The sequence below is a fragment of the Argopecten irradians genome, chromosome 3, assembly GCF_041381155.1.
Source record: "Argopecten irradians isolate NY chromosome 3, Ai_NY, whole genome shotgun sequence".
Classification (NCBI taxonomy): Eukaryota; Metazoa; Mollusca; class Bivalvia; order Pectinida; family Pectinidae; genus Argopecten; species Argopecten irradians.
In genome coordinates this window covers 41,706,287-41,732,136 of record NC_091136.1, presented here as the reverse complement: position 1 = coordinate 41,732,136, position 25,850 = coordinate 41,706,287, and the positions used below count along the sequence as shown (strand labels likewise).

The following is a 25,850-nucleotide window of genomic DNA, read 5'->3' as shown; positions in this document are numbered from 1 at the left end:
CTGACCTTCACGCAGTTTTTCTTTTCGTGCTTATAAATGTAAAAAATAGACATCCGCCTTACTTAGATTGTTGATCCTTTTTTTTTCTACAGGGTCGTAAAGAGGCAGAATATGGTTCAGCAGTGGAGATAAATAGCCCTATGTCACGTGACAGAGCAGCCAGTGACATTTCAGCATTGAAAAGCGACGGCGACCTTAGTCTCATGGAAGATGATGACTCTGAGGGAAATGCCCTAGGTCGAACTCGCAGCTTTAAATCAGCTGTGAGAGGTCGCCCATTACTGTCTGCTTCGATCGACTCCGGAGAAGAAACCGCTGATACAGAAAATAAGAAGCCAAATGGGGACGCCGTCACAAGGCGATCAAGAAGTTTTCGAATTGCAACTCGTATGAAACCTCTAAGATCTGTTGATTTTAGTGAAGAGTGCCTTTCTGTCTCTGGTCCGAACACTCCCGTGAAAGACAATGCTATGGATAACTTTGGACCAACAACAAAGGATCCGGGATCTCATATCAGTATTACCAGCAGGCCATGTTTGAATAGTTATCGGTTAGACACTTATTCAAGTATGCCAGTTCTTAATGAGAATGGGGTGAATGGACGTGTCACACCAAATTCTAGTAATACAAGTTTGGACAATAAAAGATCCAGTATACACAGTTCTGACATCGAGAGACCGTCCACGCCACGTTCAAGTGTGGAGAGATCTTCTGTCTGTAGTACAGATAGTTTTAGTGCTCTTTTACCTCAACCAAAGAGAGTGATCGATATCAAACAATATTTTACAGTGAATCGTGATCAAAATTCTCCCCCTAAAGAACCTTTAAGCAATTTACGAAGAGATGGGAAATCAGTGTCTGCATTCAATGATACATTCACTAGAAAGGTTATGCAAGATTCATCTAGAACATCGTCTCCCTCTGGTCAAAAGTCCGTATTCCTTACTCGACCATTGCCTTTATCATCCTCTCTAACGTCTGACCAAAGAATGTGTTCATCCAGTTGTTCAAATGTTGAAAGTGTCGGGAATCGTAGTTCTTCATTCAGGAATGAGAACCCCTGGGTTCAGTCAAATATAGATGTGAGACAGGTTAACGATAAGCCAATGCGTCAGCGCGCCCATTCTACTGATGGGGAATTAGATAGTCTAGATTGGATGGTGTATGCAAATAGAAATTCGCTTCCGGTGACAGGATTTTCTACTGACGATATACCTAAGTTATGTAAAGGTAACTCGTCACGCGAAAGACTGGACAAAAGCAGTTCAGAGGATGTGTTCAGTGATTTCAGTAAGAATAATAACTGCTACAATGGTCACCACTACCAGTCCACCTGTCATTGTGATCTCGTCACCACCAACGGTTCTTCTTCAGTGTCGGATCTTCATTCAGGCATCGGAGGTTCAAGCAGGCAGATCGGGAAATACAGCCATCTTCAGAATTTCTCGCCATATGATCGGGATGGAGATGATTACAGCACGCTGGGTAAACTCCCGCAAATTCGTAAGCATCGACCCTTGAAAAGGTCAAACTCAACGCCTAGTGCTAGAGTTGGCGTGCCAACCAGTGACAATTTGAAAGGGGCTAGGTCCTCCTCTTTCGATATGGATCAAGTTATATTTGATCATGAAAAAATTGTGGCAGAAATGGAAGAATATTTGCAAAAATCGGATTCAACTTTATCTCTCGAGTCGCAAAAGTTCCCAACAAATATTATTCAAATACCACCAGAAAATGAAACAACCAATCAGCTTTCTCATCGAGATTCCTGTGCATCTAACGTGTCATCCTCTTCTTATGAAAGTCAGGAAAGCGATGAAGACTCCTGTAACGATAGTCTCGTAGACACGCTGAAAAACAAAATTCATGATTTTGCAAGTAAAATTACGCACAGACGATCAGGCTCATATGACAATAAACTTCAAGGTGTGTGTGAGCAGGAGGATGATACGTATTCAGAGAAACAAGACAATAGACACAGTCTTCTGTCTGTCAACTCGTGGTTCGGGTCGCCAAAGTCACGTGAGTTAGATCTCACGTCGGTATTACAGTCAGGGGAACTCGGTGGTGCTATGATAGGCCAACGTATGGCCGAGTCGGACATGTCTAGAAATCCAGAACACATATTTCCTGAATCAAATATTTCATTAACGCCTAGTATAGAAAACTTGCAGCAGGTCTGCAGTTTCAACAACGACGAGTTACAAGGGAGTGAAGAATTGTCTTCGGAAATGTTAAAGGATTCTACTTCAACTCTATTAAACCTTCAAAACCTCAACATTCAGCAATGTGATTCTGCCTTTTCTATTGGCGAAAGCTGCAACACTGAAAACTCTCCTCGTAGCACTGATGAAAATGTGAAACTAAGAGATCACACTGAGTCTGACTCTTCTGGAGATAGTTTTTATGAGCGTCAGTTTTCAATGGCTTTTGACGACGGTGATGCGTTTCGAGATTCTGCCGTATACTGCGAGATGGATGTTGACCCTGTTGACCACAATGATAAACTTTCACCTGTCTCATCAATACCTTCTATCTCACTAGTGTCAAAACCAAAGGCTGACCTCCCGATCAAGGCCTATGTGCAAAGACTGGAGGAGAAAATCCAGCCAAAGTCTGAAGTGACTGTGCTTCCCGAGTCTACTAAACACTATCCCATAAGCAACTCGATAGTAAACAAGATTGGGGCAGGGATAGGGAAACCTCCCAAAGAGCCAGGAGCTGTTGTGAAACAAAGAATGGAAAGTCTTCAGCAGGATGTAATATATCGGAATTCCAGACCCTCCAGTGAAGAGCGAGAACTCCGTGCCCACACCAAGTCGGCCAGTTGTGAACGGGAGTCGTCTCCCTTAGCTAGCAGGTTTAGGTATAAACGTGCGTCAACTCCCTGTAGAGGAGAGGACGGTTACTTCCTCAGAGAAAGTTCTGATCCTGCTCAGGTGTTCAGGAGTCGGTCAAGCACGCCGGGAAGCGGTGCTCTGAAACCATCACGGTCCTTGGGTCGCCTTGACCAGCTGACTTCAGATGCCGACAATCTTGTCGTTATGAAGGGATGGGTCCAACAACTCATTGACAAATTTCAGTCAACAAATTCCTGATCACGTTCAATATTTATAATCGGTTGATGTGTTATCAACAGTCCTGACCAATCAATTTAATTTGTTACTTTTTTATTAGTTACGGACAACAGTGAGTTTATGTTTAGTTTACTTTGTTACCCATAAGAAGACACTTTGCGTTGTTGTATTGTTAGTTTTGTTACTATATATGTGTTGTGATTTGATGTCTGTATATTGCTGTAAACTTATTATAATAGGTGTTTGTTTTGATTCCTTTACATTTTTGGTTCGAACTTTCAAACTTTATACTGTATTGCAAACAGGTTTTCATTTTTTCCTTAAACTTTTTTTTCTATTGCTACTAAACATGCCGTAAACTAATTTATGACATAAATTCAAAATATACAAGATCCATTGTTTCTAAAAATTAATTGGGAAAGAGATAAAACCTTTGCTTTATTTTTCCAGTTTTCTGAAACAATGATTTTACGAAATATCGTTAGCTTTGTGATGAACTACTTGAAAACGTGTTTGATTATCTAAAATCTATTTTCAATTGGTCGAATTCCTATGTAAAGAACTAGACATGTATATGCATACTTTCAATTAAAATGCTATCGATATGAGAGTTTAAGCTCTAGCTGACAGTTAGTGTTAGTTTGATAATTACGTGAACTATAATTCACAAGGAAATATCATTACACTTGAGGGTCGATTCTCATAGTTCAGATAACACTTTTTCAACAAGTTGTCAATATAACAACTGGACAAATATGAACAAGAGAACACCTTACTATAAAATCATTAGTTTACGCGGCTGTTTAACTTTCGCTTTGTTTTCTGGGTATTCTTTATTCACCAATCAGATATCCACCAACAAATCAAAGAGCACGAAACACATTCTTTTTATATCAAAGTAAAAATATCCTGTCAATAGTGAATGCTAAGTTTGCGACCCGCATTTTGGTCCTATTCTTACTGCAAATTGTATGCAAAAACATGACCAAAATTTGGGACGCAAATTCACTCAGCAATTTTACTTTGACAGGATAATTTACTTTGAAAAAATAATGTGTTACGAATACATATTTCAGATGGTCTTCACCACTGAAGTCATGACCGTACTGAAGTCGTACTGAAGTCATGACCGTACTGAAGTCGTACTGAAGTCATGACCGTACTGAAGTCGTACTGAAGTCATGACCGTACTGAAGTCGTACTAAAGTCATGACCGTACTGAAGTCGTACTGAAGTCATGACCGTACTGAAGTCGTACTGAAGTCATGACCGTACTGAAGTCATGACCGTACTGAAGTCGTACTGAAGTCATGACCGTACTGAAGTCGTACTGAAGTCATGACCGTACTGAAGTCGTACTGAAGTCATGACCGTACTGAAGTCGAACTGAAGTCATGACCGTACTGAAGTCGTACTGAAGTCATGACCGTACTGAAGTCGTACTGAAGTCATGACCGTACTGAAGTCGTACTGAAGTCATGACCGTACTGAAGTCGTACTGAAGTCATGACCGTACTGAAGTCGTACTGAAGTCATGACCGTACTGAAGTCGTACTGAAGTCATGACCGTACTGAAGTCGTACTGAAGTCATGACCGTACTGAAGTCGTACTGAAGTCATGACCGTACTGAAGTCGTACTGAAGTCATGACCGTACTGAACTCATGACCGTACTGAAGCCGTAATGAAGTCATGACCGTACTAAAGTCATGACCGTACGAAATATTTATTTGTACAATCACCGCGAAAACAAACGAGTTTTCAGTGTAATGTTTATTTACAATTTTAAATGTTTAAAGACTGCTTACCGGATATGTTCTGTGCCTGTGACTGTGTTTGTAAATCGCACCATTCTGCTCTGCCCCTGCTTTTCGTAAATATTTTCGCCGCTGCTTTTGTCGGATCTTGTCCTTAGGTGGGCCTACAGTAGGGGGATGAAGTTCATTTGGGTATAGCTTTTGTAATCATCTGAGTATACCTGTATGTCATAATGTTGCTTTTCACGCCAGCTAACGGAAAACAATCTAAATGCTACCACGACATAATGCTGTTTATCGTATTAGCTTTGTGATGCAATTATCTCACCAAGTTCTAGCTTTCTTTACGTTTTCTTTTGTTCTTTCTTTGATTATAATTTGTAAATGCTCCATATTCGTGTTTTGATGTGTTCAATTACAATTAGAATATGAAAGTGATCATTTCTTAAAAGTGATGTCGAAAAGACACTCCACTTAAGGTTATTTAAAGATGCTTCACCGCTGACGAATGGTATTATTTCTCTCTATCAAAATCAGGAGCAGACAATTTAGTATTTTTCTTCAGTTACAGAAAATACTTACTTTACACCATCATCACCGTTGAAAAGTTAGAGCTTGTAATTTTATTTAAGACAGAAATATTAAAAATGATTAATTGCATTCCGAAAAAATTCCGTGGCACTCTGTCCTATATGGAATAAACTACTGATTGCGCATACACCAAAAGCAAAATAATTATTTTATATTTCTTTTTAGTGTTTATTAGATATATATATACATGATTAAACACAAATTGTTGTTCACAAATGATGAATATTGTTTATGCTCTGTCGACGGTGGAGCGTCTGTGTTTCTTTAAAACTTATTTGCTTTTTGATAACTATATACATTTCAAGTTTGCTGGAATCAATTCCGCTGTAAGTAATAGTAGTTTTCATTTTTGTGTGAAGATCTACTACTATAATTACTTGTGTGTTATCTTGCAACATGTATTCTATATCTGTAAGCTCTATAAATAATTAACAAAAATTGTTACATTGTTTTATCACCCTAAAGGATCCATATTATACATGTAAAAAACAATGACCATGTATCATACAAGTGAAAATGTTCCATGAATATCATTTCACAGACTGAATGCATCATATCCTACTTGTAGACGTCATTGTTAACCACTTTGTTGGGCCAACTATAATATTTCCTTATACTGAAAAAAATCACGTAGTATAGTCTGCCATATTATGAGCACAGGAGCCTGGAGCATTTCACTAGATTCATGATATGTTTGTTAATGATATAATACGTAATGTAGATGGACCAAGGCGTTTGTGATTACTTACTGCAATGTCCATGTAATTAATGTGCTAATATTTAACTGTGCTATACCCGGTATCAAAGTAGACGTTTCATACATACAATTGTACAGAAGTCTACATAATATTGTACAACAAGGTGTTTTTAAAAAGATGTTTCTTATACGAATAAATTTGATACTGAAAGCATATTTGTTTTTGTTTTATTTTCTCTATGTCTGTAATAAGGCCAATCTGCATTAGAAAATCGCTTACATTGTATATTTCGAAGGCGTATCCATAACGCATATGAGCAAATAAAATGAATGGTAATTTTAAGCAACCTTTTTCACACAAAAACATGCTGTGTTTTAGCATGAGCTTTATATTAGGGAATTTAGAACGTCTAATCTGACAATAAAGTTCCACGTCATTTCCTTGATACTTTTACCTTTACTGAATTATTTTACGACTCTTTACCACTCCAGTTTCAGTTTGATACGACTGATGCAGAAGAAACTAAACTAATCTAATGTGGTAAGCCCGAACTAATGTCCATAAGACCATGCACGTGTGCACACAGTCCTCAACATATCGCATACACGAAACTCCATTCTTAAATGACCCTGTTTTGGACGTTATTGATTTAAGCCAAATATTTTATCACCACATGTAATCGTTCTTTGGAATATAACAGGCATCGCATATCGTTAACTTTCATTTTATAAAGGATGAATATTTTATTGATGAAATGTTTGATTTGATTTTTGAGCATGAACATAACCAAAAAGAAGACATCGGCAACAGTTAACATGTAGTCATTGTCCAGATGATTTGGTTTTCTGCCAATCATTGTTTTTTCATTTTCATTTTTACTGTCGGTCTTCGAAACTTACATCGAAGAAAAAAGATGATTACACCCATGTAGAATTAATTGACATACCTTCATGCTTTGTTAACATCAACAATTCGTTATGACGGACTCTTCTGACACCAATCGACAACTTTTATTTGGTTGTAAACGATATGAACGACATTTCTTTACTTACTTTATTTTAGACCATTCTTTATCAAATTATTCTGATCTATTGACATTATCATTTTCAACATTGGATAATAATTCCCAAAGACTTATCAGAATTTAAAGTTATTAATGCAAAGCGTCTTACCTTCATACGAATCCATGTAACTACTGATCCATGACGTCATCATGTCAGCTTCTTGCTTTCAATAGGCCATACATGTACATCGGTACACCGGAAATACAATCTAATTAAAATGTATTGGAGCGTAACGTAGAGTATCGTAGTGGAGCGGAATTACAAGTATAATTTTAATTAGATTGACCGGAAATAGCTACACTCGAAGCGACAGCACAAATCACCGATAATTTAATCAATGTTTTTAGCTATATAAAATTAATATTGCTTGTCATTTCCTGGTTTAATCAATGTTTTTAGGCGACTGAAATATCCATGGGAACTATATGCGCTGTTGCCTTGTCGCTCTTTGAGCTGAAGTGGCCGATTTGAACTTGATTTGTTCGACAACGTTGTAAAGTTGACTAAAAATTATCGTTTTGAACTTGATTTGTATGGCAGGTATGACAAATTTGACCTAGATTTGTATGGCGACCTAAATTAATTGGTTTTGCGGGTGTGGCCAATTTGACCTAGATTTGTATGGCAGGTATGACAGATTTGACCTAAATTTGTATGGCGACCTTAATAAATTTGTTTTGCGGGTGTGGCCGATTTATCCTAGATTTGTATAGCAGGTTTGGCCGATTTGACCTGGTCCGTTTTCGATTATACGGTTTGACTGGTTGGACCTAGTTGTTCGTTTATTAATTAAAGACGGACCTGGTGATTTTATATTTTTATTTTTATTTTTTTTTGCGTCGTAAACCTGTGCTTTAACAACGGTCGAACGAAAACGCCCCTGGGTTTGGCCGATTTGTCCTCTATTTAGATATATATGGCGCATATGATTTCGTACATTCAAGTCCAAGGCCACTGTATTATCGCTCGTTGAATAGATGAAATGTTAGACACAGCTTATATAATTTTTTACAGTAGGCCTGTTTGTGTTTTCTAATTATATAAACTTCAGGCTTAATTATCTTTATTACAATTTTCGGTAAACTTGAGTGCACCAGTACTAGTGTAGTATGTAAATATTACATATTGGCAACTGTGATCCTGTCCATCCTGGCCAAGTAACATTGCTCCGAATCGAATGTGACCCTTCGATAAAAGCACCTGTTTGATTCCGATTGTCCCAAAATGGCTGCCTCCGCAGATCATAGAATGCAGGCGCCACAGGGACAACAGAATGCTCCATCACAACAGCAGCAGCAACTAACAGACTCAGATCCCGTTCATCGAGTTAAAATTCTTGTACCACGACTCAAAGAGTCACTTGCGGTAAGGTAACACTTTGAGTATTGCCTAAATATACGAAAGCATCGTCGAGTAATCTTCTCTTCTTTTTACATGAACGCCGTCAAAAAATGATGATTATGTCACGGTGATCTGTAGGGGTAAAAAGGTGTGAAGGGATTAAATTTGTGATTTTTTTTAGTATATAGATAACAGGTGTGTGCAAAACTAATGCGTGAGGGCTTCAAGGGCTACGTTGGAAATATGTGCCTTGAAGTCCTCGAGTGTAGTGCATTGTACTGCTGCTACAGCCTGTACAGGGAGGAGATTCCATTGTGTTATTGTTTGTGGGGAAAATGAATATTTGTATGTGTCCTTTGTAGCAGAGATTTGTCTGAAGAACGGCAACTATATTGAATATTATTTTGTAGAAAAGTATTAATCTTGTGTGTAGCTGTCGTGTCTGTAATGTTGGCCAGTTGAGTTGATGTATCATGTTTGTAACTGAACTGATGTCGTGATATTTGTTGTGAACATATCTTGCTGCTCTGCGTTGTGTTTTTTTCTATCTGTTGAATTTGGTGTGTGTTGTGGGGATCCCATATGGAAGAGCAGTATTCCAGTTTGGGTCGGACTAGTGCTTTGTATGCGCGTGCTTTTATATTTGGTGAATTAATTTTTAAGTTGTGCTTTAAAGCCTATTGATCTGTTTGCGTTTGCGATGATATTAATTATGTGCATGTCCCATTTTAGGTTTTTTTGTAGTGTTAGTCCTAAATATTTACTTGAGTTTACTTGCTCGAGTGTGTGATTGTGGAGTGTGTAGTTGTGATGTATTTTGTTGCGTATTGGTGTAACACTGTTGATGTTGCATTTATCTGGGTGAAACTTCATTAGCCAGTCTGTTTCCCATTGTGCTGCTGCGTCCGAATCTTTCTGTAGTTTTATTGTGTCGTCTTTGTTGTTTTTTGTTTTGTATATAATACTGTCATCTGCGAATAATCTTAGTATGTTGTGCTGCATGTATTGATGGAAATCTTTAATGTATGTGAGAAACAGAATTGGGCCCAAACATGTTCCTTGAGGGACTCCTGAAGTTACTTGTATTTTATTTGATTGTTGTTGTGAGAGAAAGTCTGTGATTGATTTGTGTGTGTTGCCTGTTATGCCGTAGTATTTTAATTTGTATTGTAGGCGTCTGTGTTGTTAAAGGCTTTGGCAATCCTCTAAACACTAGATCACTTATTTTGGAAATTCTCGGACAACGCACTAATACTGAAACTATTTCATCTTTTTTTTTTTTTTTTTTTTTTTTTTGCAATTTATGGAGTACAATTTAATTTGTGATACATGATATTATGCTCCACCGCTGACAAATGTTTTTTTTTCGCTATCAAAAACAGGAACAGACGAATTAGTATTTTTCTTCAGTTACAAAAGTTACTTACTTTACACCATTACTACCATTGAAAAGTTTGAGCTTCTAATTTTACATTAAGGTAGAAATATGAAAAATAATTAATTGCATCCCGAAAAAAATCCGTGGCACTATATCCTATATAGAATGAAGTAATGATTGCACATGCACCAAATGCGAAATGAATTATTTCATGTTATTTGTTGTGTTAATTAGGCATATATATACACGATTAAACTCCAGTTTTTGTTCAAATGATGAATATCATTTATGCTATGTCGGTGATGTAGCATCTTTAATGTAATATTGAGAAGTATTCCCAGTTTATAAAGTTATTGAAATGACATTTTTGTCTTTGTAGAATCTCATCAAAGTTGCAGGCCAGTCCTTACGTCAGAATGCATTGACAGATGACGGATTGTAAGTGTACAATTTAAAACACTACATATAGCGTTTACAAATCTATGCAAGCAATTTGATAAAATTTTAACATATTATGATATAATAGATAATTAAATCATTAACCAAATGTCTCAATCATACCAATTTTTTTCTGCATCGGATTTGTCGGAGACTCACGGCTGATTGCACTACACTCTACATGTCCAATGATAAGTGTAGCGTACCATAGTGCAATCACCATGGTAGATTGAATACCGGTAATCATACCCTGCCTCCACTTCTTCTCCCGACTACCATCTGTCAGAAATCTTCCATCATTGCGACTGACTAACTGTCGGTCTCTAACGGTCAATGATTTTTTTAAACCAATAAAGTATCAAAGAAAGACAATTAATCCTTGGATACCCTATCACCATTATAAACGTATAGAATGGTATACATGTTACTACTCTGATATCATTCTGTCACGATTGACAATTGTTTTTACATTCTTTAGGATGCATAATGCAGGTGAAATCTCCATGTCATAATTCCAAGATTGTTTTTACATTTTAATTGCTAATTGAGATTTACATTTATCAACCAAGTTTTTATCAACAATTCTTTGAGATATATATACTTAGTTGAAAGCTTAAAAATGCTCCACCGCCGACAGAGCATAAATGATCTTCATCATTTGAACAATAATTTGTGTTTAATCGTATATATATATATATGTCTAGTTAACACAAAAACAAATTAAAAAACAATTTATTTTGCTTTGGTGCATGTGCAATCAGTATTTCATTCCATATAGGATATAGTGACATGGAATTTTTTCGGGATGCAATTAATTATTTTTTATATTTTTAACTTAAAGTAAAATTAGAAGCTCAAAATTTTCAATGGTGGTAATGGTGTAAAGTAAGTAACTTTTGTAACTGAAGAAAAATACCTAATCATTTGCTCCAGTTTTTAATAGTGAAAAAATACTATTTGTCAGTGGTGGAGCATCTTTAAAGTTTATAATTATCAATTGCTATCGATTTTAAAGGTCCATTTAAAACATTCCGTTTAAAACATTTTAATATACGGTATTATTTGCTCAGATCCCTCTTTGATCTTGTATTGATTTTACTTTACAGGCGCCCTGCAGACAGCCAACAGCAAAAGTTTGAGAAAAGTCTGGAGGAGTTTTATTCTCTCTGTGACCAGATTGAGTCTAATTTGGTAAGTAGGTCTACAATATATTATAGAATCAAGGCTCTGAATGTAACATAAAAAATATCTCATGACTACCAATGTCACAATAGAATTGTACAAACAGTCAAAAGATCTTTGTTATGTTGTAGACAATAGGGATCAGAAAACAAATCAAGATTATTTAGTAGTATTGAAATTACAATGGAATATTTTTAAAATCAAATTTTACCTTCAAAATATTAGTTTGAAATTGCATGATTATTTGATATGACTTATTAAGATTTTTGTTAGCTGATATTTTCTTACTCTATTTTATTAACATTTTTATTTGTAGTGTGATAACCTCAATAATCAACATCCTTATAACTTGGTAAAGAGACAAAATAAAGAACTGCTATAAATTGTACATGAAAGTACCACATTTATGATTGTTTTTTCAGCGACTTGCATTAGAAATTCACCAACAGAATGCAGACAGCCAGAAGTTTATCCCATTTACTGTAAATGTGCCCAAGGAGAACAACCAGTGGCCGGAGACTCCTACAGCAGTACCTTACTCTCAATTCCTCTCAATGGTCAGACAGCAAATCAACTGTGCCAAGGAAATTCATGATCTCTTAATGGACTGCTCAAAGAAAATTTCTGACTCATAACTATACTGAGAGAAATTCATGAAAAAATGGCATCAAAAATTGTGTATATATATTGTGGTCACAGGATTTAGTCACTGATTCCTATATACTCAATCTCCATTATGTACTGTAGTGCATATAGTATGCATTGTATTTGGAAGATGTGTTGGGAAATATTGTGCAAGGCTCCTGTGATTATAACATGATGAAACTATATCAGTTAAAAGATGGAGATGTGCCATTTTAGTTGCCATTAAATTAATTGATTAAATACTGATACCAGTATACAATTATTATTTTTCATATAATTAAAATTACCTTAAAATCTCCCTTACCATGAAAATTAATCCAACAGTACCGTGAGGTGTCTTTCAAACAGTCAGTGTCTATGTAAAGATGTAAAAAAAATTATAAAAGTAATATCAGCAGAGTGCTCTTAGCATTTCAGTAATTGACTAAGTTTTTTCTTTCATTTTTTCCCTGTTGTTACTAGACATTCTGATGTCCCAAAATATCTCATGTCTGTTTAAAAATTGAAAAAGTAATTAGTGTTTTGACACTAATTGTGGGTATGTAAAGAAGAATAAATCAATGAATAAATGATGGTAAATAAGTGTGTTTTAGAGAAGTAAGAACAAATGTGTATATATATGAGTGAGTATATGGATTTTTTATGGGAAAGTTGTGGTAGAATATGTGTACGAGTGTAAAGTGTATGACAATATGTCTGGCTATACAATCTACATGTACAATGATTGAAAGAAAATAAAAAGAATAACAACATACTTTTGTTGTCTTTCTCTTTGTAATAAGAATTAGTTTTCAGACAAACATGAATTAGTTTTCAGACAAACATTGTACAGTGTAATGACAGTTTGAGTTACACTGCAGAGGAAACGAAAATATCCAGTTTAAGGGTTTTCAACCAGTGCCATAGAAGTATAATGTATGTCAAATGATTTGGTGAAATCAGGTTAATTTGTCTAGATTTTGAGGTCATGCGTTTTGATTGATCATTTTGCACAGAAACCATGTTGGTAGTAATAAGATGATTCATAATGCTTTTGGAAATAATATTTTCTGAAGTTTTGCAGTATATGCAAATACACTAGTCGTTGGCGTTGTGTTTATCCCAGAGGGGGCCAACTCAATGAAAATGGATGTTGTCATACATTTTTTGTATTTTGTGGATGGACTGATGAATATGAACAACAGTCATGTGATTTTTTTCAGAAAATGCAAGATTTGAAAAATTATTTAAAAATCAGGATATTTACTAGAGTAAATCTCGTATTTTATCTCGTATTTACTATCAAATCTCGTATTTTCTGAAAAAAAATCACATGACTGTTATACATATTCATCAGTCCAACCACAAAATACAAAAAAAATGTATGACAACATCCATTTTCATTGAGTTGGCCCCCTGGGGTTTATCCCACTTTAGAGTCTTCACTGTTTTATCATGTCGATTCGTAACCGTTCCTATGAGGAATCCTGATAGTAGTAAGTCCCTATTATGATTTTCAAGCGTTTTACCGACAACGACTATATGACAATAAAAAATCCAAGATGGAAATTAAACATTGACAAAATCATTCAGAGGTAAGGACTTAGCCGTTATTAATTCTCCCTATTTACTAAATATGAAATACTGGAAATTATTGAAATTAAATAACTGATATAAAAGTTGTACCTGGAATAAATAAAGCTGAAATAGCGACACTTTTACTCGGTGATATGCCATGGGCCAGTGCATCAGTGCCGCTTTGTGTGTGCACGAATCGAATTAGGCCTATAATTGTACTATCCAGTGATATGAAAACAAAGTGAAGCTGAAATCGAGTATACCGTCGCATATATATTTTTAGGTTATTCGTAGTTAGTACTAGAAATGAATATTTAAATTGTAAGTAACATTTTAAAGGTACAAGGGAGACAACTACTACTGTGTAGGCCTAATTAAAAAAAGAATATCAATAACATTGGAAAATTGCTGCATTTTAATGTTACGGTTACTTTCTTTTAAAACTTACTTCTTTTTGAATTTGTGATCATGATACTTTACAATTATCGACCTATTTTCAGGTGGATACGGTGAGTTATCAACCGAAGTAAGTGATATATCCCGAGATCAAAGGCCGAGGGTTATATCATTTTCGAGGGTTGATAACTCACCCTATCCACTTGAAAATAGGTCGATAGCTGTTTTATTATATGACATTTACAGGATACTAACCCGGCTATTCAAAAAGACTAAACTGGATGATATTTGTAATTGTTCTTTTTACAAAAGTAGTTAATCCATTACCTGTAGTAAATGGTAAATATCCAAATGCTTCTTGCTAATGTTTTAGACTGGTAGAACCGGATCCGAGTATTTCATCGCTGCATCAATTGCCCGTCTGGCATTCTTGAACGTTTTCCATAAATTGAAGTTCGCAGTTGATCACCGTTGGTTGCAGTAAACTTCCGTCATAAATGTTGCCAACTATAATAATGACGTCACAATAGATTATTCAGACGTCATTGAATTAGGAAACCCCTGTTACGCTATATTTGGGTACGACTCGACGTCAAAAAACGTTTTGGCCAATCAAAATACAGCAAAAACACCAATCGTATAATAATGTAGTATATCTTTATGTATTTCGATATCATTTGTCACACCTTTGTATGGTAAAACTATATGTATAAAAGAAAAGAATGAGTATAAAGCAAACTGAATATTAAATGGAACGAATGTAACAGAGCTCTACAGTTTAACGTTACAGTATATTATCAGAGATTTAGAAATTATATAATGTATATAGATTTTACTTGATTCTGCTAGCTGGAATTTCTCTTGAATTGAGGGAAGTCCACATGGTATAGTGTGCATCATGTGAACATATCTTGATTCTGCTAATGTGAATTTCTCTAAAATTGAGGGAAGTCCACATGCATGGTATAGTGTGCATCATATGAACATAAAAGAAGCACAAGTTTTAATGTCTTGACAATTCAACAGCATTGTTGAGTTTTTCTTCTCACTTTTATTACAGATTTGCTGCATAAGCCATTTAAACTATTCAGGGATTGAAGTTGTTGGAGGATGAACTGCTTCCTTGGCGATATTGAATCTGGCCATAGATTTTTGTTATTTTTTTGGTTGAAGACTTTGTGGTGGAGAATTTTAAAGAATTGTAAAAAGTTGAAGTGAGAGCATCAGGTACCATTGCCTTACTATCTTAGTTCCTTTGAGTTGAATGGTAGAATGTCAACCTTGTAATTACAGTGTTGCAAGTCTTGAGATATAAATCTCTCATAGCTGTTACATCATTCATTAACATTTTTCGCTTCATTTGTAAATGGAAAGGATTAATGTAATATTTACCATTAACTTACTACCTCAAGTATTTATTGCTAAGAAAATTTTGAAAGAAAAAACTAATTGAATATTTAAAAACTGATTTTTTTCGTTCAACTTTGTGAGAGATTTCTGAGACAATAACAAAATAATCTAGACCATGTGTAAGAGTTATTGCCCTTTGTACCTACAGTATCTTTTATTGCCTAAAAGATGTCAAAAACATCTTTCTAGAAATTTTGATATTAATGTATAATTTGTGTCTGCTTGTATTGTGTCAGGAAGATTTTGCCACAGTTGGCATTACTTATCATCAATGCATGATGCTCAAATGTCACAAAATACCATAATTTTGAAAAAAAGATCCTAAATATAATCATTTATTGTTTCTTAGCTTAATTGTTATCTCTATATACATATATATAGGGATTTTATTTTAATCTATAGTATAAACTTTCTTGGGTCGTTCTTGGAGCTCTGGCGATGGGTTCCAAAACTTGAACTATTTAATTTTAATTAGTCAAACTACATGTTTACGTAATAATAAGCTACAATTGTATTACATATGCTCCCAAAAGTAATTTATCATCTTTTCATCACAGATGATTTACATGTATGAGCAGTTAAGTATTAATTGCATATATTATTACGAATGAGACTATGAGATAACTGATATACATGTACATGTTTATAGAAAACAATGGTTGCCATGAGAACAATTTTTGATGAACACTTGTGCAATAGAGTGTAAAGGTAAACTTGTGCAATAGAGTGTAAAGGTAACTTGTTTATTTTTGTAATTTGTTCCATTTAGGTCTTCTGAGGAATCTTCTTGCATGACAATAGGACGGGAAGATCAAGTTTAACACAGATTGATACAAAGGGGATAAACACACCGCAAAGACTTTTAAATTACGAATCCACAGATACAGTCAATGCTAACCATCAACGATGAGTGAATTGCTGAAACTTTTAACACAAGACAATTTCCCCAAAGTGAAAGCTGAAACTAGTGGAACAAAGGAAGGAGAAAATAATCAGAAGTCACACGATGTGCCAGGTAACTTCTATCAGGGACATGCAGGTGGCCAGAATACCTCCAACATGTATGGAATGGATCCAAATATAAATAGACTATCTAATACTGGTACAGCTATCATAGAGAAGCCCCACAAATGTGAAGTCTGTGGAAAGGATTTCAGGACTTCCGGAAGTCTCGGGAGACATTTCCGTATACATACAGGAGAAAAACCATACAAATGTGCTGCTTGCGGAAAAGCGTTTAGGGAATCAGGAAGCCTACGAAAACACTTCAGAACACATACAGGGGAAAAGCCTTATAAGTGCAAGCTCTGTCCTAAAGAGTTCAGCGAATTAGGGAGCTTAAAGAAACACACACGAACACATACAGGAGAGAAACCATATACATGTGAAATCTGTGGGAAGGGGTTTAGTGAGTCCGGTAATCTACAGAAACATGCCTCGATACATTCAAATGAAACACCATACAAGTGTGATGTGTGTGGAAAGGAATTCAAATGGGGAGTTAGCATACGGGATCACATGACGCTCCATACTGGGGAAACACCCTACAAGTGTGACTGGTGTGGTATAGAGTTCCGAAAGTCTGGCAATCTGAGGACACACATGAAGATACATACAGGAGAGAAGCCGTTCGGATGTGAGGTCTGTGGTAAAGGATTCGAGAGGGCATCAGATCTAAAGATTCATTCCAAGAAACACATAGAACTGAAGCCGTACATGTGTGACATCTGCGGTAAAGAATTTGAGGATTCTGATAATCTAGAAAAACACACCTGCACATACACTAATTCTAAACCTTACACATGTGATATCTGCGGTAAGAGTTTTAAGGACACAGATAGGCTGCAAAAACACATTACCATACATGATGATCATCAGATATCACACACATGCGATGCGTGTGGTAAGGGGTTTAAAGATTCCGATGAATTAGAGGAGCACACCTGTGAACCAGTAGAAGAATGGCCGATGAGTGTTGTGCCTGAAGGACAGAGCTCGATGAGTAATGGTACCTAAAGAATCAGGAAAAATCATGGAGAATTCAGATTCAGATTCTGTTTCTCTGTGACTTTTAATCTTTTTTATTCCCTTTTGTTACATGTTTATGGCGTCATAGACAACTATGAAATAACATTTCTGGTTGCAATAATTTTCTAATGTCCTGTTGCTATGGCGCCCCATGATGATATAGTATGATAGACAAGTATTTAATTGAATTAAAATTTCTGTTTTTGTTGCAATATGGTGGACTAACAATTACAAGCCTAAAGTAGCCTTGTAGCCACCCTCATTTTGCTAGATATACGATTCGCCCTCTTCTTCATCTACCTACTTCGCTTCTAGAATATAATTTACAGTCTCTTGTTTTGTAGATCATATGGAAAGCCTTTATTTTTGAAAAGCTCAAATTGAGGTGACCATACACTGGAAAGAACTGAAGAGAAATTAACTCTATTAGGATTAGAATAATGAAAATATGTCCTTGTTGTTAAACTACATGAAATGTGAATGATATAGAGGTTACACAGTGAGTGGTAGTTGGAAAATTAAAGATATGATATTTTTTCTAGATAAGTGTATTATTAAGCTTTAGCAAGTGTCTTTTTGTAACTTTTAAAAACTGACATATAAGTGTGAAATAAATTCCATATCCGATAAATGTTAGTTATTTTCTACCACAATTATATACCTTTTTTTGTATAATGAATTAACTTCAAATTAAACATGCTAGATTAGGTAAAACACCTTTGCCAAGATATGCAAATAAGGTGTACAGATATATCTTCGTAAGCAAATTGAAGTAGGCACTCATTAATATTCAAAATCTTAATTGCATAAAGAAAATATCAATGATTTTTTTTTCAGCAAAAACTCCATGATATATATTCTAACTCATTGAACGTCTTTTTAGATCTAGATTACGTACTTGAGAATTAACTACTTGTTGACAAACTGCATGCAGGTATGTTTACTGCAAAGTGATATCTGTAGCTACTGCATGATTTATAGACATTGAACCATTGTAATCAAGTCCAGTTAATGTGGTATGTTAATTGTTAATTATACCAAAATTACTGAAAGGGTCCTTTCAAGATATAACTGACCACAGGGCTTTGAATTGGTATTTAATGCTACACAAATAGGACAGCATGAATGATTCTTACATCACATTCAGTTCCATTATTAATTTGTTTTACAATCGGAGCACAGCAGTTTGACGACCAGAAGTTTTTTTAAATATCAATACATTTATCCAACAGCCTTGACACAAAATATGATGGCCCGAGAGTAAAAAACATGATGTATTGTGATAGAAATATATAATACCAAAATAATGGTAAATATGTATATATATATATATGTAGAAATTTTTAAAATGCTTTTTATATACATGAATTGTTAAAAGTATATTACATTTGTATATTATATGTATTAGTATTTACTGTATTTTCACTCATTTTAAATATACATATCTTTACACATTTTTAAATTGAACTTAATTTCCTTAATTAGTTGCTTTTTTGCAGCACAAAAATACATTTTAACTTAAACCCATATCCTTTTTGAATATACACTGATCATGTACTACAACATTTCTGTAGATTCTTTTGACTTGTGTATATCTTTGAAATATACATCACATGTAAACTCGTTAAATATACATTTTTGTATAGGCCCTATGTAACTTATAAATTATTTCCCATGAGTCTATATTGAAAAGCCCTAATTTGTGATAGAAATAATAATCTTGTATAATGTTTTCATGATGTGCACCCATATGCCTTCATGTCCTGGTTATTGTCAACATGATAACCAAAATGTACCCTGCATGTCTCTGTATAGAGGGAAATATTGATTGATGGTCACTTAACATCCTTAAGCTTGTTCCTGTCATATAACTGAGCCTAATATAAGATATAGAGAACAAGAATTCCTTGTGGAGCAGTTGCCAGGTACTGACTGCTGGTCGGTGGTTTTTCTCCGGGTACTCAGACTGTCGTCCACCAACAAACCTGGCACGTCCTTACATGACCCTGGCTGTTAATAGGACATCAAACTAATAAAATCATATTGTGTAGGTATTTGTAGATGGAGCATAATATTCCGAAAGCCTGTTATCTGACCAAAAATTGTCTACCGTAATTAAAATTGGAGATTCCACATATTGACTACATTCTTACTATAGCTAGATAAAGTTTAATGATTGTAGTTTTCTTGTTGGTTAGTTTTGTTTAAGGATCAATAACATACAGGATTTTGAGAATGGAGGAAGCTAGAGTTCCTAGTGAACAAAAACACTGGTCTGCGACCTGTTTTAACTTCCAACTACAATACATCTGTTATACATATGTATGTGTTACACAGAGGGTTAGATTGCAGGAACAGCCATTTACCCACCCTCCATCCCCTCCACCCCTGATGCTTGCATGACCATTGTCCATGATTTAATTATATTAGATAATTAATTTAATCTATGATCAAAAACAATAAAAAGTCGAGATGTATTAGTTCAGTTGACATTTCAATACAGTATTGAAGTAAACATACTACAGTAGGTCAAATTGACACCTTTAAAAACTGATTAGCATACTGTAGAGTTGGTGTCATTCACATTAAATTTATTTCTTCAAACTTACATACTTAAATGGAAAGAATGACAAGAAAGATAACTTGTATAGCTTACTATTACAAAATGCTATATGAACAAAAAATGAAATCTTCTCTCTACGAAATGAAACATGTACATAGGATCTGTTGAATACATTGTATAATTAGGAAGGAAAGTAATTAAGAACTGTTTAGTTGTAAAGATTTTTTTCTGGATATGCAGGAAATTTGCCACTTCAAATCACTGATTTTTGTGAGAAATTTATTTTTAGTGTTACTTGTGAGAAGAATTTTGTAAATGAAATCCTTCTGTTGTGTTAAGGTAGGTCTATACTTTTGAAGACCGCGCCAATTCATATGACGCTATACCGGAAGTTGCGGAGGTTGTTTTGAATTCCAGAATGGTCTCCGATACGCCACGACATCCCACTTGGATATTTTTTCAAAAGGTGAAAATTGTCTACATATAATATTGAATGTTTAAAATCAGTAAATAAATCAAATAAAAACAGTGAAGAGAAAATTATATGCTATCTCTGAGGTTTTTGCGTTCCCCGTCGTAAATGGGAATGGATTTTCAAACACCGGAAGTGCCGTTCGTTGCTATAAATGGTAAGAGGGGACCCGGCCGGACCGAAATTCCGGAATTCTAAAAAAATCGCATACGGATTTCCTTTAAACACAAAATTTGGAGAAAATCATATAAACAAACAGACATAAACCAGATATACTATCACATAAAACATATGAATTGATGTGGAATGTTTTTTTGCGGCATGATTTTAAAAAAATAGTCATATATCACCCATCTGAGCGCTGATGAAATGGGGGTAGGGAAACTTCGCTTGCCAAGGGTATTAGGACCGATTCTCTACTAGTAGAAAGAGAATCGGTCCTAATACCCTTGGCTAGCGAAGTTGGGGGAAGGGTTGTGAGTTACAAACTTCACCCTTTATTGTTTTTTCGAGGACCCCATGTTTTTGTATGATATTTGAAAAATATATTATCTTGAGCATATCATATACAAATATTGTGTAATTGACATGGGTTTTCATTTCCTTTTTGGCCTATTCATTGATTTTTTACGGGCGAAAATATGACAAAACATGATAATTACGTATAGAAACCATCCTGGAAAATAACAAAAATTAGTAAGCATTTGTAAAAATACAATAGTTTTGTACATTGTTCTATCCTTAGAAATATAGGACAAAAATTCATCAGGATCGAGACTACATTCACCCTAATATTACAGAAAACATAATTTTATGAATTTTTCTATTTTCGGCCAGCAAATTTGCATGGATGGTATATTTCGAGCTTAAATATCTCAAAAAGTAGTTCGAGAACACCCATTTATCTTTACAGATTTGAAATCTACATGAAAAATGCAAGAAAATAAGACCTGTTAGAAAAAAATGACATGGGTTTTCCCAAAAGTATGGAGCTACCTTAATAAGTAGCTAGAGGCTCTCTAGATATCATCCACACAACTGTTAATCTACCTGGTACTTATATAGCACAGTGAAATTTTTTGCCAAAAACTGAAAATCATGATTGCATGGATATGAATTAGCGCAATTTGGGGGTTCAATTAAAGATGCTCCACTGTCGACAGAGCATAAATGACATTCATCATTTGAACAATAATTGGTGTTCAATCGTATGTATATATGTCTAATTAACACAAAACTATAATAAAATAATTAATTTTGCCTTTGGTGCATGCGCAATCAGTATTTCATTCCATATGGGGTATAGTGACACAGATTTTTTTCGGGATGCAATTAAATATTTCTTTATGTTTCTAACTTAAAGTAAAATTAGAAGCTCAAACTTTTCAATGGTGGTAATGGTATAAAGTAAGTAACTTTTGTAACTGAAGAAAAATACTAAATTGTTTGCTCATGTTTTTGATAGTGAAAAAATACCATTTGTCAGCGGTGGAGCATCTTTAAGCATTGAAGTCACTATTTTTTAATTTCATCTTTTGTTTGCAAACTGTGTGAATCCGCGTAGCGGATTCTCACTAAAGTTAGCAAACAAAAATTTATTTCATAACGCAATGAAATTAAGAAATAGTGACTTCAATGCTTATAATTAACTTTCCAGAATACTTTATAACATGAAATACGTTGACACGTATGATTCAATTGATTTTTTCCAAGCGATTATTTTTTCCAAATCAATACGCAACGTCTATGTTTCTATTGTGATGTCACGATAACGTCAGGTTTCCGTGTCATTCTCAGAATTTTTTTCAGCACGGAATGAAAAACATGAATAGGCCAATTTGAAAGCCAGAAACAAAGAGAAAATTAATTACATTGTATAACTGAATGTTAAATTTAAAAATCTGCCCCTAAAATAGGTACGCTTACAGTAACTCTGTTATCAACATCACTTCTATAATAACAAGTACACTTGTATACAGTAGTATATAAATCCTTATTGCTGCATATAGCAAAGTTGTTTTATATTCCATTTTCCCTTGTACATTGAAACCACATACAAATGTACCACATATACATTGCACTCCAGATTTCCAGGGAAAAGGTTGCAGCTTAAAATTAACATTTTTGCATACTGGTATGTATTTGTTTAATATAACCTGGAGCAGTCTTCATTGGTTGTGCTTGGCAGGAAATCCATTGAGGTGTCATGATATTTACATCGATGTGATCCAAAGAATCAATGTCACATAGAATCTGAAGATGATGTGACAAATTAGCTGTCTTTGCTGGGTTTTCATAACATGTACATTTTGACTTTGAAATTCTTCAAAATGTGAGTTGTTGTAGTTATGTGATAAAAAATGTATATTTGTGTTAATATCATACAAAGAGATTAAACTTTCCAGGCTCAGATAAATAAAATATTGTATGAAATTAACACTAACAACAGTTAAAGATGCTCCACCACCGACAGTGCATAAACAATACTAATCATTTGAACAATAAATGGTGTTTAATCATGTATATATATGTCTAATTATATATGTCTAATTAACACACACAAAAAAAAAATATAATTTACTTTGCTTTTGGTGCATGCGCAATCTGTACTTCATTCCAGAATTTTTTCTGGATATTATTAATTATTTTTGATAATTTTATCTTGAAGTAAAATTAGAAGCTCAAACTTTTCAATGGTGGTAATCGTGTAAAGTAACTTTTATAACTAAAGAAAAATACCAATTTGTCTGCTCCTGTTTTTGATAGTGAAAAAATACTATTTGACAGTGGTGGAGCATCTAATTACTATTTAAGACCCTATATAATTATTTTATTCTACCAACTAACTTTTGCAGACAATTATATATACATTTTGAGTATTATGAAACTCACTTAGGAGTTAATAAACTAAAAGCAAAAACACAACATCCACAACTACAATTTAGTGTTTTAACAGTAAATTGTTAAATTAAGATACTGTTAAAAAGTCAAAAGGCATGAAAATGCGAAAGTTGCTGTGAAAATATTCTGCATTATACATGCTATATGAAGCAGGAACATTATGATAAAATGATTTCTGTGGTATGTAGTCCAGGTCACCATTACTGGCATTGTAATACATACATTGTAACTGGTGTTAAAATTTTGAGTGTGATTTTATGTGTGACTGTTCTGTCCTTGAATTGCTTATTATGGAGGTCTCAGGAGCTAAACACACATGAAACTATCTTGTCTGAATGTTGTCTTCTTAGAAATATTGTAGTTTATTGTAGTAATATTGGAAATAAATATGCAATGATATAATGAGTTATTTTTGCTTGATTTGTTGAGAGAAAAAGAAAGATAAAAAAGTAGATAAGATCCATTACTATTACCATATTTATAGTTTAAATTGAAGATATGGCAAAAAAAAAATGTCTGTTTAAGGATACATAGGTAAAAAAATAGGGTCGGTAGGTCGGGAGGTTTTTCTTTCTTGGTGTCTTTCACTATAAAATAATGACGGGACAGGAGTTTGTGATCGAAATCCCGACTTTTAATATATATTTTTCGTAGAAAAGTGGGTGGAGGGGGAAATAGGTTCGGGTTAAATATTAGGGTCAGTCTGGTAACCCTAAACAGACATATTTCTTTTTTGGCCTAATAAAGATAATGACATAATCTAATTTTGGTGCACAATAGATGACATGATCTTGGTAAACTTGTAACTAAGTTGACAGTTCGTCTGATGTCAATCAAGCAGCATGTGACTTTGTATTTTGCATTGTATCTGCTAGACCAATTAAATAGGTACACATGCGTGTGTGAGCACATGGTGTGACTACGTACCGCCTGTTGATTGGTCAAGTTCCAGTGACCAGAACTCTTGGATTGAAAGTCTTTACAATATAAAAGACCCACAGCCAACCGCCAATATCTATAAGTCTTCTTCAGGTATAGAAAGTTATTTTTTAGGTCATCCGACCCAAAGTCTGATGATCTATAGTCATCATGCTTTGTCCGTCATTATTTGCCGTCAGTAAACTTTTCAAAAGTTCTTCCAGTGCGATTTGACTTAAACTTGCCTGAAATGATCCTCACATGGTCCTGACAAAGTTTTGTTATTTTTCAGGTCAATCCGAAACCCAAGATGGACGCTATAGCTGCCAACTTGAAAACACATTTTGAACTTCTTCTCATGTTCTACCAGTGCAATTTGGCTGAAACTTGCCTTAAAAGATCCTGACATGGTCCTGACAAAGTGTTGTTACATCTGTGGTTGATCCAAAATTGAATATGGCTACCCTAACCCCATATCTAATTAATTTCCTATACGACCATGATAGTCAGATGACCGTTTTATTTAACATCTTATCAATGCAGTCAGAGTCATTTAAGGACATGAAAAAACCTGCCAACTTATATGTTCAGTACTAGAATGTCATCCAGGTGGTCAACTGAATTATTGCTGCCATATTTCATAATTAATGAAAGACCCTTATCACATTGTCTACAGACGGACAGACAGGTAGACAATCTGAATGAAGTATCTAATACATAATGTATACATTTGTACATAATTATATATATAAGTTCAAACATTATGTATAATTTTTTTTATGAAATAAAAGTCCTTGTAAAGATAAGTAAGGGCAAAATCAAGTATAAACATCCCCTTTTTTGTTGGACCTTTAGATTTCTCTTTAAGAACCATGACCCCTCCACCTCTGGGCAGTCTACCAAAACCCTGGATAGGATCCTTAAGGACACCAGGCTCTGGTATGGCACACTAGCTTATACAGTAGGTTTTGGTTGTGGAATCCTCCAAATTCTTTGTGAGGGAATAATTTCAGCACTGTCAGTTTCTGATGGCAAAATCATTTCAGTTACTAGTTAGGTTTCTCTTCCAGATTCTAAAGTAGTAACCATCTCATCTACTGTTGGATGAACCATCCTTTCCTCTCTAGGTTGCTAGTGGCAGAATCATTTCCCTCGATCTGGGAACTTCTCTGTCTGAATAACAGAAGGCCTGTTTGTCCATTTTCCTGGTGAACTTCTCAGATCTTGGTCATCACGGTTCACAATTCGTTGTGTGAAGTATGGACACTCATTTCTGGTGGTAGAACATTCCCAGAACCTGATGAGTAGATTGGTTACCAGACCTCAAGCGTTTTTCTCATCCGAATTCTGATATTAGATTATCTCCCCTAGTTTAATCAGACAATTTATCTTGTAGAAACATAAATACTGGTAATGAAGTCAAATTTCAGTGATC

At 34.7% G+C, this 25,850-nt stretch overlaps 3 protein-coding genes across 5 annotated transcripts in view; all 3 read left to right on the top strand.

Moving 5' to 3' along the window:
- LOC138318640 (uncharacterized) overlaps positions 1-3,849 on the top strand; it is a 77,687-nt gene extending 73,838 nt beyond the window's left edge. For all 3 annotated transcript variants that reach the window (XM_069261193.1, XM_069261194.1, XM_069261192.1), the window contains one exon: positions 93-3,849. In XM_069261193.1, coding sequence (XP_069117294.1) covers positions 93-3,098 — 3,006 coding nt within the window. In that variant the 3' untranslated portion in view covers positions 3,099-3,849. The remainder of the gene's footprint in view (positions 1-92) is intronic.
- Positions 3,850-8,388: 4,539 nt separating this feature from the next.
- On the top strand, positions 8,389-12,924 carry LOC138318639 (mediator of RNA polymerase II transcription subunit 29-like). Its single transcript, XM_069261191.1, has 4 exons — positions 8,389-8,551; positions 10,285-10,343; positions 11,450-11,534; positions 11,948-12,924. Exons 1-4 carry the CDS (start codon positions 8,411-8,413, stop codon positions 12,158-12,160), a joined length of 498 nt encoding a protein of 165 aa, XP_069117292.1. The 5' UTR covers positions 8,389-8,410; the 3' UTR covers positions 12,161-12,924.
- A 753-nt stretch (positions 12,925-13,677) lies between these two features.
- LOC138318638 (zinc finger protein 723-like) lies at positions 13,678-21,022 on the top strand. Its single transcript, XM_069261189.1, has 3 exons — positions 13,678-13,744; positions 15,184-15,350; positions 16,303-21,022. Exon 3 carries the CDS (start codon positions 16,440-16,442, stop codon positions 17,547-17,549), a length of 1,110 nt encoding a protein of 369 aa, XP_069117290.1. The 5' UTR covers positions 13,678-13,744; positions 15,184-15,350; positions 16,303-16,439; the 3' UTR covers positions 17,550-21,022.
- The last annotated feature ends 4,828 nt before the right edge of the window (positions 21,023-25,850 follow it).

What these genes read in the sequence shown, in the direction of transcription:
- LOC138318639 (XM_069261191.1), top strand. Translation starts at nt 8,411, where the DNA reads ATGGCTGCCTCCGCAGATCATAGAATGCAGGCGCCACAGGGACAACAG. An exon ending in GCATTGACAGATGACGGATT is followed by an intron (nt 10,344 to 11,449) that starts GTAAGTGTACAA and finishes TTTACTTTACAG; the next exon opens with GCGCCCTGCAGACAGCCAAC. An exon ending in ACCAGATTGAGTCTAATTTG is followed by an intron (nt 11,535 to 11,947) that starts GTAAGTAGGTCT and finishes TTGTTTTTTCAG; the next exon opens with CGACTTGCATTAGAAATTCA.
- LOC138318638 (XM_069261189.1), top strand. Translation starts at nt 16,440, where the DNA reads ATGAGTGAATTGCTGAAACTTTTAACACAAGACAATTTCCCCAAAGTG.